The sequence below is a fragment of the Arachis ipaensis genome, chromosome B4 (assembly GCF_059453495.1).
Source record: "Arachis ipaensis isolate K30076 ecotype BB chromosome B4, ASM5945349v1, whole genome shotgun sequence".
Taxonomy (NCBI): domain Eukaryota; kingdom Viridiplantae; phylum Streptophyta; class Magnoliopsida; order Fabales; family Fabaceae; genus Arachis; species Arachis ipaensis.
Window position 1 is genome coordinate 121,616,660 of NC_142439.1, and position 19,270 is coordinate 121,635,929.

Sequence of the window (19,270 nt, forward strand, 5' to 3'; positions counted from 1 at the left end):
GATGACATTGGTCATCTCCTGAGTACATGCATTGTTCGGCGTAAATCTAACAACCCACAAATAAGAATCAACCTAAATCCACTAGACAGGAATAAATTAGTAGGAACTTTCATCAATAAAGTTAATCATAATCATTGAAACTTAAAAACACAAGTCAGCCAACCAAATCAACCTAAATCCACTAAAAAAGAATCTATTTTCAGAAACTTTCAGCAACAACTATAATAATTAAAACAAAAAACACTAAACAGGCAACCAAATAAACATAAATCCACTAGACATGAATTAATTATCAGGAATTTTTAGCAAAAAAATAAATCATGATCATTGAAACTTAAAAACACCAGCCAACCAAATCAATCTAAATCCACTAAAAAAGAATCTATTTTCAGGAATTTTCAGCAACAACCATAATCATTGAAACAAGAAACACTAAACAGGCAACCAAATAAACCTAAATCCACAAAACAGGAATCAATTATCAAGAATTTTTAGCAACAAAGTTAATCATAATCATTGAAACTTAAAACACAAGACATCTAATCAAATCAACCAAAATCCACTAAGAAGGAGTCTATTTTCAGGAACTTTCAACAACAACCACAATCATTGAAATAGGAAACACTAAACAGGAAACCAAATAAACCTAAATCCACTAGACAGGAATCAATTATCAGGAACTTTTAGCAACAAAGTTAACCATAATCATTGAAACTTAAAAACACAAACCATCATATAAACCTAAATCCGCTAAACTAGAATCAATTTTCAGGCACTTTCAGTTTATAAACAGAAAATACATAAGACTCATCAATTTGATACTTACCCCGTACCGCCATCAGGCCAAATCTTCAATCGTACGATGGGAGGTGGTGGTGCGGCATCAGCTGTTGGCTCACTGTCGTGGCTGGACTCTGAGGCCGCGACATCCATCGCTGGAGACGGCATCAACGTGGATGCAGGTTATTGAGCGGTAGGAGGCGGCGTCATCGCCGTAGATGGAGGCACATAGTTGGGGGTTAGAGACCATGATGAACGGCTGGTCCGCTAAACCCGCAACCTGTGGCATCACCGGGGTGGTTAGATTAGAGGAAGAAGAGCCAGAAGTTTCAGGGATACCGGAAGAAATCCTCCCTCTGCCCTGACCACAGCTACGACCACGACCAATACTTTGATCTGCAGCACCTCTACATGTCGATATATCTGCAAATATCAAATTATCAAACAATCTCAACAATAATTTCTCAGCAAAACAGTCATCAACGCAGCAATTAACACAATTACACAATTCTAAACACTTCAACAATTCAAAATTGAAAACTAAATCCACTAAGATTAGAAAATTAAACTGAACTAACTTTGAAATTGATTGAAAATTAAAATTGAAATTCTAATCAAACCTAAACTAAATTAAACTAAAATTAAACAAATCAAATTCCATAAGGTAATGTGTATCAATATTAGGTAAGAAACCTCAAATCAATAAAAAAAAAATCAAATTCCATCAATGCAAATAGTCAAAACAAGAGGAGAACAAGCAATGATTTCAAGAGATTGACCTAAATTTTCAATAAAAAGCTTTTTGAGGCATATTTACAAACGTTTGGCATCCAAAGTCATAAACAACTGATGCGAAGGCTTTTGTGTCGGTATAGAAATTACCAATAAAATCTCATTGTGAGTATAGTCTAAACCAACATGCAATCCTCACGTCAGATTTGGAAAATGTGTCACTACAATTCAAATCAATAACCGGGAGTAGGATCCCGAGTCGTTCTCCCTAGGAGTTGCTCTAAGATGCACATCATTGGTTAGGAGTTCTCTTGGTGTTTTGGAGTTGAGTACAAGAAAAGTAAATGAGCATGAATTGAAACAATGAGCAATTAGCAATTGGAACAAGATATCAAAAAATCAAGCTAATAAAGGTGAATGACAATCAATCAATGTAAAAGCCTTAGCTAGGGGTGAGAATTGGAAGTCCTATCATCATAATCTCCATCAATTGTGACAATAATTGGTTATTGCTCTACTTAGTCAGCCTCTAACTATGAAGGCAAGTCAAGTGGAGATAATCAATTTGAGCCCCCAAGTCCTAGTCAAATCCTAAGGAAAGATTAGCTTTAGTGGCATACAAATCAACTAGCAATTTCCAATTACAAATCAACAAAAGACATTTGACAATTCAAGCGTCTCCAATTACCCAACCCCCAAGCCAAGAGTGAAAAGTCTACTCCATAACTATAGTTGACAATTCATCAAACACTTGGTTAACAAAATTGAAAGACATTGTGAAATTGAGAAGAAAATTGAAATCAAAGTTATCTACTACAAACAACTAATAGCAATCAAGCAATTAACAACAATGAACATGAAATTCCTCAATGCATTAATAGAAATCAAAGTAACAACATCCAAATCCAAGATCTAAAATAACTAGAGCAACAAGATCACTAAATTGAGAGTAGAAGAAGTAGATCTACAAATCAAAGCAAAGGAAAATTGAATTAACAATAGATCTAACCAAAGGATCCAAGTGAAATTCAAATTGAGAAAGTCAAAACCTAGAGAAAAGCTAGAGTTTCTCTCCCTAGAAACATAAAACTCCAAAACTAGCTAACAATGTGTAATGTGTGTCTTCCCCCTATTCCCTTGGTCCTTTTGGGTCTTTTGGGTCTTTTGCCTCAGAATTCCTTCAGATTGGGCCCTGCAGCTTGTGTGAAATTGCCAGCCACAATTTCACTTAAAATGCCACGTGCCAAGTGTCACGCGTACGCGTAGGTCACGCGTACGCATCCCTTGCATTTTGCGATCCACACGTATGCGCATAGCACACGTACGTGTCCATGGAATTCTTACTCAGCCATGCGAATGCGCCAATTTGTTCGCGCGCCAATCCTAGCAACATGCATCCACGGGTGCGTGTAGACCACGCGTGCGCATCGATATCAATGCTTCAAAGCTCCAATTTTCATGCTCCTTCCACTTATGCATGCTTCCTTCGTCTCTTCTAGGCCATCCTTGCCCTATAAACTCTGAAATTACTTAACAAACAAATCACGGCATCGAATGGTAATTGAAGAGGATTAAAATGTGGCATAATTGAGGCCAAAGAGGCATGTTTTCAACCATGAAGCAAAATTAGAAAGGAGACACAAAACCATGCATTTTGTATGAATAAGTGTGAAAGAATATTTACAAAACCCTTAAATTCCATACAAGATAAACCCTAAAAATGGGATTTATCAACCTCCCCACACTTAAACCAAGCATGTCCTCATGCTAAAAGAAATCAAAAGACCAAGGAATCATAAGAGAATGGGATCTTATGAGATGCAATCTACCTATATGAATGCAACTAATGTGAATGCTTCTACCTACTTGATCAAGAGTGAATCAATCTCCCAAGAACATTTATGAGCAAATAGGGAAAAATGATAAATCAATACATGAACTCTACCAATCCAAAAATCAAAGTGAAGTGTACATAACTTACATGAAGAAAGCTCATGAAAGCCAGGAACAAGGAATTGAGCCTCAGACCCTCACCGAAAGTGTTTGCACTATAGTCGCTCAGTGTGTAGGGTTGACCACTCAATTTCCCTCTAATCATGCTTTCCAAAATTTGTTCTTCCTCTAACAATCAACAATTATTATGTGCATGCATACATATATCATGAGGTCTTTTCTTAGGTTGTAATGGGGTTAGGGTAAAGGTATAGATGCATATGGTTGAGTAAGCTTGAAATTTGAATCTTTGACTAACCTAAGCTCTCTCCTAACCTATGACAATCTATTCAAATCTAATATGACACCTAGCTACCCATGATTTCCACTTGTTCACATACTCATGCTTTTTCTTTAATTCACATTCCATATGCATTCATATTATTACTTTGCTTTGGGGCATTTTTGTCCCCTTTTTATTGCACTATTTTTTTTCATATGTCTTTTTTTTTCTTTTTGATTTTTCTCCTTTGGTGGACTATATACAATGGTTTCAATACATATGGCTTAAGTATTTGATGCATGAGTACATACCCAATTCCCAATATCTTTAATGAAAATACAAAATATACTCTTACCTCAACCAATGTCCCATGTTTTCCCACACTTGAATGACACACACTCATTAGCCTAAACTAATCAAAGATTCAAATAAAGGACATTTATGGTTTTTCGCTTAAAGGCTTGTAATGTGCTAAAATTAAGAACAAAAATGGTTAAAATAAGCTCAAAGTTGGATAACAATGGTTGTTGCAAGGTAAGGCTATTTGGGTAAGTGGCTAAATGAAATGATGGCCTCAATCACATACATGCATTCATACACACAATAATGGACATATAGAGTCAAATAAATCAAGGATTGCAATCATAAAAAGAGAACAATGCACACACGAATGGAAATAAGTGGTTATATGATGTAACCACACAATTGGGCTCAAAACTCACATGCTTGTGTTCATAGCTCAAAAACCATGTTCCAAAATACATTCTTCGAGCAAGCTTAACACCAAAAATTTTTCAAATTGGTAGGGTGCCTTAAAAATACAGTTTCTTGAAAAAGAAGTCATCACCCTAACCAAGTAGTCCTAGCAAGAAACAACTATCATGCAAAAAGTGTTAAAAAGCAAAAACTACTCATGCAATGTATCCTAATTAACAAAAGAAAATCAAAGTTATGGGTGTTACCTACGGAGATCGGTCGAACGACCTCCCCACACATAAGAATTAGCACGGTCCTCCGTGCTATCGGTAAGGTGCAAGGGGCGATCGGGTCCGAAACTTCCACCATCCCTTTCATGAATGCTATCTTCACTTAAGTTCGAAGTGGATGTGGAGATCTCCAGCTCTTCCATAGGTGGGGTCACAAAACTCAAAAGCTACTTCACATAAGCAAATCGGCGTTGGTTCCGCCGTTCATATCGGTCCATCTTCTTATGGAGATCTACAAGCAGTTGGTGGGACGATCGCGGTGGTGCTGATGGAGTGGAAGGGATGTCGGAGGGGATAGCTATGTCAAGGTTTCCGGTCTCTGCCGGAGGGTTGAGATATTTTCCGGATGGGACGACGTCGCCCTTAGCCGGAATCATTACTTTCCGGTCCTTAGCCTCCGAGAAAACACCAGCAGCAGCAATTAATTCTGTCACCAGTGCGGGAAACAGTAGGTTACCCTTGACGTGGACATGACCCATGGCTTGTCGGATGAGGAGAGGGAGGTTGATCGTCTTCTCCGTGAGTATGCACCATACAAGGAGGGCTAGGTCCGCCGTGATTGACGACTCATGAGTGCTTGGAAGCACGTAATGGGATAAGATCTGGGCCCAGGCTCGAGCCTCTACAGTGAGATAACGTGCATGAATGCTCTTAGGCTACGGCCTGAGTCTCCCTTGGGTCCAAAATGTTTTTGGTTCGGCAATTACGCGAAGGATAGCATCCCAATCGAAACCGTATGTGCCGCACTGCGAAAGGACCTCTTGGTAACCGTCTACCCTATCCGCCACTGGTAAGACCTTGAGTACTCCTTGAATAGCTTCTTTCGGAACGGGGACTCGCTTCTGACGCACAAAAACTGATTCAAGAGAAGGTGAGTGATAGTTGGAGTTGAACTCTACCACCCAAGAAAGATTGGCTTCCTGCAGTTGGCGCATGAGAAATCCCCATTGTCGCCGCTCAATGCGGGGTATCACAAACTGAACAATATGCGCCGGAGGGGCGAGAAGAGGTTCAGAATGATAATTTCTTTCAATCATAACGGGGAACATGAGCTCACAATAGCTGCTGGGAAACTTAGTAGAATCCCTCGCAGGGTTGTCCTTCTCTTGCTCATCAATATTGATGATGCTCTTTGCTCTCTTGGGGAGTGGCTTAGCATTTGGTGCTTGGTGCGCCTCGGTGGTGGATCCTTGAGGTGCCCTTTTGGTAGGCGGCTTCTTCGATGCCTTTCTCTTTTCCTTTTTGATGGCCATCCTGAAAAAGGAAGGAAAAGAGAAGACATTAAACTCAAAGAAACAACACTTGAATAGTAACATGCAAGTGAGAATAATGCCACAAAAGAATAGGTGTCTTGAGGACATGACATCTGCAACATGCAAGCAAGACAACAATGGAACATAGGGCAAGTCACCTAGCATGAGATGCAAGAGTGAGATAAGCATGCAAGTTATTGGCATGAGAGGCATAAGCTCAAGCATCAATAACAAGACAAAGTAGCATATGCAAGAAGGGTAATAAGCACAATAAAGTCATACACATAGTCTAATTCCATGACAATGAAGCATACAATTGAAGTTAGGTAGAATTAGAGAAAGTGAAAACACTAGTCTTGCAAAATGCCACAAAGAAGCAAGTCATAGGTAATGAGCATGTGAATGGGAAATATAAAGAACAATAGCTCAATGCACATAAGAACAAGCAAGTGTAATGAGAAAGGGCACCAAGTTGAAAGCATAGTGTCAAATTTGAATCAAGAACTCATTGGTGCCTTTCAACAAACACTTGGTGTGCAACTTTCAAACAACAAGCCAATTGAGGAAATTCAACAGCACCCTCAAAATGTATTACCAATCATCATACAACACCATATATCACAAAAACGTCAAAACATATCAAAATAACCCATCAATGCAAGAGATAACTCCAACCTCAACACCCATGGAAAATAGAAAAAGAAAGCAAGCAAATAAACATGATTGGATTAATGAAAATCTAACTAAGAAGATATGCAATGCAATGCAACTAATGAGAGTAAAATTGAAACAAAACAAAGAAAGGGAAGATGAATAAAACCTTGAGATGAGGAAGAAGGTGAGGTGGAGTGTAAGTGAAGAAAGGAGAAGATAAATGGAAGAAAGAGAGAAGAGAGAATGTGGGACCGCCGGAGGTGGTGGTCGCCGGTGGTAGTGGGCGGAGATAAGGTGGTAGGAGGGGGTAAAGAAGAAGTGAATATGGAAGATGGAATAGAAGAAGAAGAATGAAGAAAGAAATGAAAAACAGGGCGCGCTATATTATGGTTGCGTCGTGGACGCGACGCGTGCGCGCCAACCACGCGTACGCGTGGATGAGTAGAAAAGAATAGGGACGCGTGAGCATCGCCCACACATATGCGTGGGCAGCAGAAGAGGGGAGGACGCGTACGCGTCATGGGACGCGCACGCGTGGGAACAATTGCACGAGTAGCACAAAGTCAGCATGAATCTCGCACAACTCTCCGGTTTTAGTACCAAGAGTTGGCAATAGGGACATCGACGCGTACGCGTCATGCAACGTGCACGCGTGGATGGTCAGAAAGCAGAACGACGCATAAGCGTTACCCACGCTTACGCATGGGTAGGAGTTGTGCTCCAACACAATGGTCGCGCGATGTTTGCGCAACTCTCGGGAAAATTGTACCAAGAGGTGAAATTGTGCGATTGACGCGTGCGCGTCATCCACGCTTACGTGCGCGAAACAACGAGGGACGCGTACGCATCATAGGATGCGCACCCGTGAGAAGGGTCACGCGTGGGGCATAGTGTTGGCATACTTCTCGCACAACTCTCGGGTTTGTATACCAAGAATGGGAGAAATGCAATCGATGCGTACGCGTCTAGCATGCGTGCACGTGGATAGCCCCTTTTTTTCATAAACATGAAGAAATGCATTTTCAACACAATCTTGGCAGGCATTCAAGCTAAAAAGGTAAAAAACACTCAAAAATTCATGCAATACTCAAAATGAAGTGTTTTCTTCCACACTAAGAAACCAACCTAACCAAGATCAATGACATTCCTCATGAATATCATAACTAAGTCAAGCAAACTCAAGTCTATCTAAACAAACTCTAGAACTAAGCAATCACAAAATCAGCAAAGAGTTCAAGAACTATATACAAAAGATACAAATAGGAAGATCTTACCATGGTGGGGTATCTCCTACCTAGCACTTTTCTTTAACGTCCTTAAGTTGGACGGTCATGAGCTCATATCTCTTCGCCTTCGGGTACATCCTCAAGGAGGAACACCTCAACCTCTTTGTTGCTTTTCATCTTCTCTCCATGGTATAGCTTCAGACGATGACCATTAATTTTGAAGATTGTGGGGCTTGAAGGATGACTCAAGTGATACACCCCATATGGCTCCGCCTTCTCCACTCTATAAGGTCTTTCCCATCTTAATCTTAACTTTTCTGGCATCAATCTCAATCTAGAATTGTAGAGAAGGACAAGATCTCCAGCTTTAAATTCTCTTCTTTTGATATTCTTATCATGCACCGCTTTCATTCTTTTCTTGTAGAGCTTCGAACTCTCATAGGCTTCCAATCTCAGACACTCTAATTCCACCAGCTGTAACTTCCTTTTGATTCTGCCCCCCCAACCTGAGTTGCATTCTTTGACGGTCTAATACACCTTGTGCTCGATCTCCACCAGTAGATGGCAAACTTTGCCATAGACCAACCAGAACGGGCTCATGCCAATTGGCGTCTTGTAAGCCGTTCGGTAGGCCCATAGCGCATCAGTGAGCTTAGCACTCCAGTCCCTCCTATGAGGCTTCACAATCTTTTCCAATATGCGCTTGATCTCCCGGTTGGGGATGGTAGGCCGTGGCCACTTTGTGGATGATGCCATACTTCTTCATTAGCCCTGTCATTCTCTTGTTGCAAAAATGAGAGCCTTGATCACTCACAATTGCTCGTGGTGATCCAAAGCGACAAATTATGTTATTCCGAACAAAAGAAAGAACCACATTAGCATCATCCGTCCGGGTGGGAATCGCTTCCACCCATTTGAAAACATAATCAACAACTAGCAGAATATAGAGGGAACCATTAGAGTTTGGGAAAGCCCCCATGAATTCAATACCCCAAACATAAAAAATCTCACAAAACAACATAGTTTGTTGGGGTATTTTATCCTTCTTGGAGATATTTCCAAATCTAAGGCATTGTGGGCAAGAATTACAAAAGAGAGAAGCATCTTTGAAGATTATTGGCCACCAAAATCCACAATCTAGAATCTTTCTCGCAGTCCTCTGAGGTCCAAAATGGCCACCTCCCTCAGAGGAGTGGCAAGCTTCCAAGATAGATTGGAATTCAGATTGTGGGATGCATCTCCTAATTACTTGATCCACACCACATCTCCACATGTATGGATCATCCCATATATAATATTTGGATTCGCTTTTAAGCTTATCCTTTTGATGTTTGGAGAAATTGGGAGGAAAGGTGCGAGCAACCAAGTAATTGGCAATAGATTCATACCAAGGGATCATTTCGGATATCGCTTGCAAGCCCTCAAGGGGAAATGCATCATTTATAGGAGTGGGATCGCCCTTTGTATGTTCAAGGTGACTCAAGTGGTCCGCCACTAGATTTTGCGAACCATTCCTATCTTTGATTTCTAGGTCGAACTCTTGTAAGAGCAACACCCATCTTATCAACCTTGGTTTAGACTTTTTCTTGGCCAATAAATATTTCAATGCCGAATTATCCGAATATACTACCACCCTTGAGCCAAGTAAATAAGCCCGGAATTTGTCCAAGGCAAACACAATAGCCAACAATTCCTTCTTAGTGGTAGTATAATTGGATTGGGCTCCATCCAAAGTTTTAGAGGCATAGGCAATGACATAAGGATTTTTACCTTCGCGCTGAGCTAGCACCGCTCCCACCGCATAGTTTGATGCGTCACACATTATCTCGAATGGCCGACTCCAGTCAGGCCCTCTTACAATGGGAGCTTGGGTCAAAGCAATTTTGAGCTTGTCAAATGCCTCCATGCATTCTTCACTTAGATCAAATTCAACATCCTTTTGCAACAACCGAGAGAGAGGTAGTGCCATCTTACTAAAGTCCTTAATACATCGCCGGTAAAAACCTGCATGGCCAAGGAAAGCACGGACTTCCTTCACAAAAGAGGGGTAAGGCAAGCTAGAAATAACATTGACCTTTGCCGGATCCACCGAAATATCATTATTAGAGACAATGTGTCCTAAAACAATACCTTGTCTAACCATAAAATGACATTTCTCAAAATTAAGAACAAGGTTTGATTTAGTACACCTCTCTAACACTTTTGCAAGGTTGTCTAAGCAAAAGTCAAAGGAGTCCCCATAGACACTAAAATCGTCCATGAACACCTTCATACAATGCTCAAGAAGATAAGCAAATAGACTCATCATACACCTTTAGAAAGTAGCCGGTGCGTTACATAAGCCAAATGACATTCTCTTGTAGGCATAAGTTCCAAAGGGGCATGTAAAGGTAGTTTTCTCCTGATCTTCTAGTGCAAAATTTCTAACCACAAACTAACCGGCAAGTGCACTGGGTCGTACCAAGTAATACCTCAGGTGAGTAAGGGTCGATCCCACGAGGATTGATGGATCAAGCAACAATAATTGAGTGATAGGCTTAGTCAGGAAAACAGAAAGTAATGTTTGGGAGTTCAAAAGACATTAAACAATATAAAGAATATTGAAGAAAGGCAAGTAAATAAGTTGGGACTAAAATATGGAGAAGATAGTTAAGGTTTCAGAGTTATCTATTTTTTCGGATTAACTTTTCTTACTAACTATTTTAATCATGTAGGATTTAATTCATGGCAAACTATATGTGACTAGACCCTAATTCCTTAGACCTTTCTAGTCTCCTCTAAAATTTATTAACAGCCAATTCCTTGGTCAATTAATTCCAATTAGAGGGTGATGATCAAATTCCAGTTTATATGCCACAAAAACTCTGATTACCCAAAAAAAGGATTATATGTCACGTATCCCGTTAAATCCAGATAATTAAAATTTAGGAGAATATGTTTTCAAGCTGTTGTTCAAGTAAAGAGGTTTTCCAAGTTATACAAGAACTCAAATAGAAAGAGGGTCATACTTCCGTTCCACCCAAATTCATAAGATAAAGAGTGAAAACAATTCTTAAATTATAAATCCATACATGAATTAAAATAGAAAAAGCAATAAAATCAATCCATACAAATAGACAGAGCTCCTAACCTTAATAGTGGAGGTTTAGTTGCTCATGGTTCAGAGTAGAAACTAGGATTACAGAATGTAAATTGGTATAGAATTGGATTCATCCATAAAAGAGAAGTTTCTTTTTCCTTTTATATCAAATCCTAATTAATTTAAAATCTATTATCTAAAACTTAAAATAATATCTTTTCCTACAAATAATATTTGAATTTAAATCCAAATAATAAGCAAGTCTTTAGTTGATGGGTGGGGACCACTTGTTTTGTCCATTCTGAAGCTTCTAATCTGTGTTTTCTGGGCTGGAAACTGGGTCATAACAGCCCAGAAATCGCCCCCAGCGTTTTTCTGTGTTTTTTGCACGTGGCGCACGTCACGCGTATGCGTCAGTCACGCGTACGCGTCGATGGTCTTTTTCGTGTGTCACGCGTACGCGTGGCTGTGCAAATCTTCAAATCACGCGTACGCGTCAGTCACGCGCACGCGTCGCCATGAAAAGCTCTAAATCACGCGTACGCATCAGTCATGCGTACGCGTCGCTCCAAGCTGCCATCTCCTTTGATTCTTGTGCTGCGGAAACTCTATCAAATCCAGCCGAATGCTACCTAAAATAAACAAAATGGCAAAAGACTCAAAGTAGCATCCATATTGGCTAAAAGATAATTAATTCTTTATTAAACTCAACAAATTAGATGCAAATTCACTAGGAAAAGATAGGAAAGATGCTCACGCATCATCTTCCGGAGCAATGTGGATTTGAAAATACCCAGAATAGCCATCTAAGAAATAGTAATGAGACTTACCAGACAATCGATCAAGCATTTGATCGATGAACGACAATGGAAAGTGATCCTTCCTAGTGGCCATGTTCAAACGCCGGTAGTCAATACACACCCTCCATGAGTTTTGTACTCTTGTAGCTACGAGCTCCCCATTCTCATTCTTGATTGTAGTAATACCGGACTTCTTTGGGACAACTTGTACGGGGCTTATCCACTCACTATTCGAAATGGGATAGATAATGTCTGCCTCCAATAATCGGGTCACCTCCTTCTTTACAACCTCTAGAATGGTAGGATTCAAATGCCTTTGAGGTTGTCGAATGGGTTTAGCTCCTTCTTCTAGAAAGATTCGGTGTTCACACACTTGAGGGCTTATGCCCACTAAGTCCGCCAAACTCCACCATATAGCCTTTTTGTTTCTCCTCAAGATATGAAGCAACTTCTCCTCTTGTTGGAAAGTGAGCTCTCTTGCAACAATTACGGAGCTTGTGATCTTCAATAAGATAGGCATATTTTAGGTGGGGAGGAAGTGGTTTCAACTCTACACTTTGTTCATGACTCAGCATTTGCTCATCGGGTAAGACCGGAGTGGGTAAGGTGTTCTCTTCACATTCATAGGGGCTCCCCACACTTGGACTTTGAATCATACACTTCACATCAAGACTAGCATTATGTACTTCGGCCACCACATTGTCAATCAAATCACAGTAGAAAATTGAATGATCCTCCGGAAGGTGTCTCATGGCTTCATCAAGACTAAAGCTCACAACTCTTTCGTCAATCTCAAAAGAATAAATACCCGAAAAAGCATCTAATTTGAACCGAGAGGTCCTCAAGAATGGCCTCCCAAGCAGGATAGACGATGTTCTTTCGGATTTACTAGGCGGCATCTCAAGAATGTGGAAATCAATGGGAAAAACCAATCCCTTTATACTCACTAGCACGTCCTCCGCAATACCAACTACAGATATTATGCTCTTGTCTGCCAATACAAATCGAGCTGCCGACCATTTCAACGGTGGTAGCTTCAACAAATGATACACAGATAGTAGCATAATACTAACACAGGCACTAAGGTCACACATGCAATCTACGAATTGGACTCCATCTATGGTGCAAGTGACTAAGCAAGGGCCCAGATCACCACATTTTTCCGGTATTACTCCCATCAAAGCCGAAATAGAGCTCCCCAATGGAATAGTTTCTAACTCATGAATTCTTTCCTTGTTCATACACAAATTCTTTAGAAACTTTGCATATTTAAGGACTTGGTGGATAGCATCAAAAAGAGGGATAGTTACCTCAACCTTTTTGAACATCTCCACCATTTTAGGGTCAAGCTCTACACGCTTCTTGGTCTTCCTTGTCAATGTAGGAAATGGAATAGGAGTAACTTCTTCCAAGACATCTCCGTCCTTAGAAACTCCATCTCTTTGTTGGTTGACTTCTTCTTCAACTACCTCATGTACCTTACCCTCTTCTTCAATTTCTTCTACCTCAATCCCCATCCCCATCTTGAGTGACTTTCCTTGGGCTAGGTGCTTCGGAATTCCTCTCTTGCAATTTAGTTTCGGACCTCAAGGTAATGGCATTGATGCCACCCTTAGGGTTGGGTAAAGATTGAGAGGGTAGTGCACTAGAACTTGGATCTTGAGTGGTAGAGGTAGAGGGTAGATCCATTCGGGCTTGAAGAGCTTGGATGGTAGAGGTAAGACCATTGATGCTAGAGTTGAGTGAAGCTTTAAACTCTTTTTGTCCTTGAAGAATAGAACAGAGTATCTCATCTTGGTTGGAGGAAGAGGAAGGATAGGTGATTTGATGGGTTTATGGTTGGGTGAGTTGAGGTGGTTGCCTTTGGTGAGGCGGTTAGTAAGTTTGGTAGTTTCTTCCTTGGTTTGGTTGTTAGTAAGGGGGGTTTTATGGGTACCGGTTTTGTTGGTGGTTGTTATTCCACCTTTGATTTCCTCCATTGTCCCGACCTCCTTGGTTGTAATTGTCCCGCCATCCTTAGTTGGAATTGTCTTGCCAACCATGATTATAGTTGCCCCCTTGATTATAGTTGCCTCCTTGTTGATGATACCCTTGGTTGGGACCGTTATAATAGGCATTAGTAGCCGCTAGGGTGTTATCTTCTTGGAGACTTGGAGTCTTGGACATTCATCCCTGTAATAGGAGTAACAAGATCAATTTCCTCACACTCTTTGGGAGACCAATTGTTGACTTTGTTGTTGTTGAGGAGGTTGGGGTTGTGGTTGATTAAGTTGGAGTTGCTTTAGAATACTTGTCATCTCGCCCAAGGTATTGGTAAGGGTGGCGGTCTCACCACTAGAGGAAACTTCATTTATGGCTCTAGGATGATTGTTCCTTTGTCTAGCATGTAGGGTGGACTCAGCCAAATCGGTGATCAATTGCCATGCTTCTTCCGCCGTTCTATATTTTGTCAAGGAACCATTGCTTGAAGCATCCAAGATGATCTTGTCTTGAGGCTTCATTCCTTGGCAAAAATAGCTATTCAACACTAGAGTGTCAATCATGTGGTTGGGGCATGAGTCAAGAAGCTTTCGGAACTGTTCTCAATACTCGTATAGAGTTTCCAATTCACCTTGGACAATGCATTAGATTTCTTTCCGTAATCTATCTATCCTTTCCACAGGAAAGAATTTGTCTAAGAACTCCCTTCTAAGCAAATCCCAATCACAAGCAACCTCATTGGTCAAAGTATAGAACTACTCCTTGGCTCTTCCTTAAAGAGAGAAAGGAAAAGTGTACAACCAAACCGTGACCTCATTGGAGCTTTCCCACCTAGTAGTAGAGCACACACTTTGGAAGTCCCTAAGGTGTCTAATAGGATCTTGAGCGGGAAGTCCTTGGTACTTGGGAAGAAGATTAATCAAAGCGGTTTTGAGCTCAAAATTAGCATTCAATTCTGGATGACGCACTTGAGCTGGTTGAAGAACAAAATCTGGAGCACCCGCTTCCTTAAGAGTAATTCGCCTTGGAGCGGTCATAGTGTCTGTACCTAGATCAATGGAAGAGCTATTTGTAGTATCGATGGAAGAGTAAACAGTGCCTTCTTCAAATGACGATTCGGAATCAACCTTCGGATATGGTTGGTGAATTGGTAAAAACCCTTTCACCACCTCCAAAGGCCAACCGTCTCCAAGCTTGCCTAATATGAAGCAAAGTTCTTTCAATGTCAGGTTCAAATGTAGCTAAGCTCGGATCCGGTAAAGAATGCGTCATTCAATGAAGGAAGTATAGAGCTCATGACAACAAAGTGAACTAAACAAAGACTAATCCTAACTAACAATTGAACTAACACACAATCAAGGAAAATGCAAGCATGCACATATCAACATATTTACACTAACCAACAACATGGCACTCATGTGCAACTCCCCAGCAACGGTGCCAAAATTTGATGCGAAGGTTTTTGTGTCGGTATAGAAATTACCAATAAAATCTCATTGTGAGTATAGTCTAAACCAACACGCAATCCTCACGTCAAATTTAGAAACCAACATGCAATCCTCACGTCAAATTTAGAAAATGTGTCACCACAATTCAAATAAATAACCGAGAGTAGGATTCCGAGTCGTTCTCCCTAGGAGTTGCTCTAAGATGCACATCATTGGTAAGGAGTTCTCTTGGTGTTTTGGAGTTGAGTACAAGAAAAGTAAATGAGCATGAATTGAAACAATGAGCAATTAGCAATTGGAACAAGATATCAAGAAATCAAGCTAATAAAGGTGAATGACAATCAATCAATGTAAAAGCCTTCGTTAGGGGTGAGAATAGGAAGTCCTATCATCATAATCTCCATCAATTGTGACAATAATTGGTTATTGCTCCACTTAGTCAACCTCTAACTATGAAGACAAGTCAAGTGGAGATAATCAATTTGAGTCCACAAGTCCTAGTCAAATCCTAATGAAAGACTAGCTTTAGTGGTATACAAATCAACTAGCAATTTTCAATTACAAATCAACAAAAGACATTTGACAATTCAAGCGTCTCCAATTACCCAACCCCCAAGCCAAGAGTGAAAAGTCTACTCCATAACTATAGTTGACAATTCATCAAACACCTGGTGAACAAAATTGAAAGACATTGTGAAATTGAGAAGAAAATTCAAATCAAAGTTATCTACTACAAACAACTAATAGCAATCAAGCAATTAACAACAATGAACATGAAATTCCTCAATGCATTAATAGAAATCAAAGTAACAAGATCCAAATCTAAGATCTAAAATAACTAGAGCAACAAGATAACTAAATTGAGAGTAGAAGAAGTAGATCTACAAATCAAAGCAAAGGAAAATTGAATTAACAATAGATCTAACCAAAGGATCCAAGAGAAATTCAAATTGAGAAAGCCAAAACCTAAAGAGAAGCTAGAGTTTCTCTCCCTAGAAACATAAAACTCTAAAACTAGCTAACAATGTGTAATGTGTGTCTTCCCCTCTATTCCCTTGGTCCTTTTGCGTCTTTTGCCTCAGAATTCCTTCAGATTGGGCCCTGCAGCTTGTGTGAAATCACCAGCCACGATTTCACTTAAAATGTCACATGCCGAGCGTCACGCGTACGCGTCCCTTGCGTTTTACGATCCATGCGTACGCGCATAGCACGCGTACGCGTCCATGGAATTCTTGCTCTGCCACGCGATTGCGCCAATTTGTTCGCGCGCCAATCCCAGCAACACGCATCCACGCGTGCGCATAGGCCACGCGTGCTCGTCGATGTCAATGCTCCAAAGCTCCAATTTTCATGCTCCTTCTACTTATGCATGCTTCCTTCCTCTCTTTTAGGCCATCCTTGCCCTATAAACTCTGAAATCACTTAACAAACAAATCACGGCATCGAATGGTAATAGAAGAGGATTAAAATGTGGCATAATTGAGGCCAAAGAGGTATGTTTTCAACCATGAAGCAAAATTAGAAAGGAGACACAAAACCATGCATTTTGTATGAATAAGTGTGAAAGATTATTGATAAAACCCTCAAATTCCATACAAGATAAACCCTAAAAATGGGGTTTATCAACAACATAACTTAGCATTAACAAGTAATCTGTGCAACACCAATTCACAAATTTCAACATCAATGACACAAAAACAAAAGTCAGCAACGTTGATAACAAATTCATTAGACAGCAGTCTAATTAATTCAAAATAAAAAAATAACAAAATAGTAATTAACACAGTGAATGAACACAATCAAACAATTAATAAAATAAACTTTGCACCAATTTCTCCATTAATTTAACCAGCAAACTCAGAATAGTTCCAAACACTTTAAACAACAATTCAAAACCTATAAATCAAAACTAAACTATCCTAACCATCTAAATCCACTAAAACAGAAAATTAAACTAACTAAACTAATTAAACCAATCTAATGAACTAAAACTAACTAACATGATTTGAAAAAAAATGTTCAAACAAAGAACCTTGAATGCATGGTGCAAAAAGCAACGAAGAAGGAGGGAGGAAGGCGACAACACTGGGTTGTTGCCAGCGCTAGAGGTTGCAGTCATGAGCCACCGGAGAAAGGAGCTGTAGGCTATTGGCTGAGAAGGGCGAAAGGAGAAGGAGGAAAGGACCGCAGTGGCGCTAAGAGGAAGGGGAAGAATGAGAAAAAGGAGGCATCGGCGTTGAGGGTTGATGGCGACGGAGAAGGGGTGGCAACAGTGGTGGCCTCGGCAACGGCGGCTGAAACGCAAGAAAGAGAGGGATGGTGGTGAGGGTTCGAATGAGGGGGAAGGGGTTCGTGATTTGAATTTACGCCACCTTTACTGTCGAAAAATTCCGACGGTAAACTATTGCAGGTTATCAAAATGTATCGTTTCACTAAATTGAGTTACCGTCGGATTATTCCGATGATAAAGGATGCGTCAATTTAATTTATTTTTCCTCAAAAAATTACCAGTAAATTTTCCATAAAAAAACAGAATCCATCAATAATTAAAAAATCTTACGAATTCGACGTAGTTACCGCCGATAATTCCAACAATAAATCTGTCATTACTCTACAATACTAAATTCGATAGTACTCAATATTTTTCTTGTATCCTTCTAATATTTAAATAGGTAAAAATTTAAATATATATATTCTTTTTTGAAAACATCAAAAAGGTAAAATAATTCAAAACTTTGTTTATTTAAAAATTAGAAAATGAGTTAGGACTCCTAATTATTTTTTTTATATTAAATACGTGCTAAAAAATAAAAAAATAAAATTAATTGAAGTTACAAGTTATTTATAATTTAGGTGAGAGGTCTTGGACACAAGTAATGAAAATAAAAAAAATAGTTTTTTTATAAATTATATATAATAAAAGATATTTTAAAAATAAAATTAGACATTAAATTACTCTTATATATATATATATATATATATATACGACCGATGTCATCACTTCTATATAAATACACACAGAAAAAAAATCTCTTTTCAATTTACATAATTATTTGTAAAAAGATGCGTTAAAAAATGCTCACCTTCTTATGAAATCAAGAAAAAACTGCTGCTACTACTACTACTATTATTATTATTCGACTGATGTCATTACTTTTAAATAAATACAAAAAAGATATCTTTTCAATTTACATAAATTATTTGTAAAAATGATGATGCATTAAAAAATACTTACCTTCTTAGGAAATCAAGAAATTACTGTTATTATTGTTGTTATTTAATTTTAATATATTATCAATATAAAATAATTTTATACATATAATTAATTATATAATATTATATTAATAAAATAATTATTTTTTATATTAATTATATAAACAATTATTCAAAAATAAAAAAATAAATATAATTAAATAATTATAAAAAATTTATATTATCAATATATTAAAATTAAATTATTATTATATATTTTCTCTTAGAATACAACTAGGATTAGGATTTTCTTTAATAATCCAACCTTTATTAAAGTACCACGTGTTTTGGTCTTTGGCCACATAATAAAGAATAATTATTGAATAAGAATGAAGAGTAATTAAGTAACGCAAAGGCAGTTGCGCGTGGCTGTTAAGAGAAACTAAGGCTAAAATATTTATGTTGCAGTTCAAAGTTCAAAGTTCGAAATTGGCCATTTTTATTCTTTTCTTAAATTGCTGACCAAAAATGATGCATTGTTGACTCTGACTCCCACTATACTTTGTAAGAAAATTACAAGTTACAATCGTAGCCCACCCCTAATATTCCACTAATGTAATGATACACTTTTTTCTTTTTAAGTATTTTCCTCATTTTTTTCCTTAATTTCTAAATGCAGAAAATGTTTATATATACATATTTAATGATATAAAAAGTACTCAATGTTTTTTTCTTTTTTTTTTTTTTAGTTTAGGAATTTAAAAAGACAATTAGCTAGGAGGATGTTTTGAGAATTGAGATGGTACATATCATAATTTGTATTTTCTTTTTCGTTTTTTACTCGGTTTCGTTTTCACTTTCATTTTCACTACACATAGAGTATCATTTTAGGCCATCACTTTATTAGTTATATTAGGACACATTC

At 38.8% G+C, this 19,270-nt stretch overlaps 1 protein-coding gene across 1 annotated transcript; it reads right to left on the reverse strand.

The window, feature by feature from the left end:
- Positions 1–12,090: 12,090 nt before the first annotated feature.
- LOC107636846 (uncharacterized) lies at positions 12,091–13,248 on the reverse strand. Its single transcript, XM_016340321.3, has one exon. The coding sequence runs from the start codon at positions 13,246–13,248 to the stop codon at positions 12,091–12,093; it is 1,158 nt and encodes a 385-aa protein (XP_016195807.1).
- Between the last annotated feature and the right edge of the window lie 6,022 nt (positions 13,249–19,270).

Coding starts and splice junctions, on each gene's coding strand:
- LOC107636846 (XM_016340321.3), bottom strand. CDS start 13,248: ATGGGGATGGGGATTGAGGTAGAAGAAATTGAAGAAGAGGGTAAGGTA.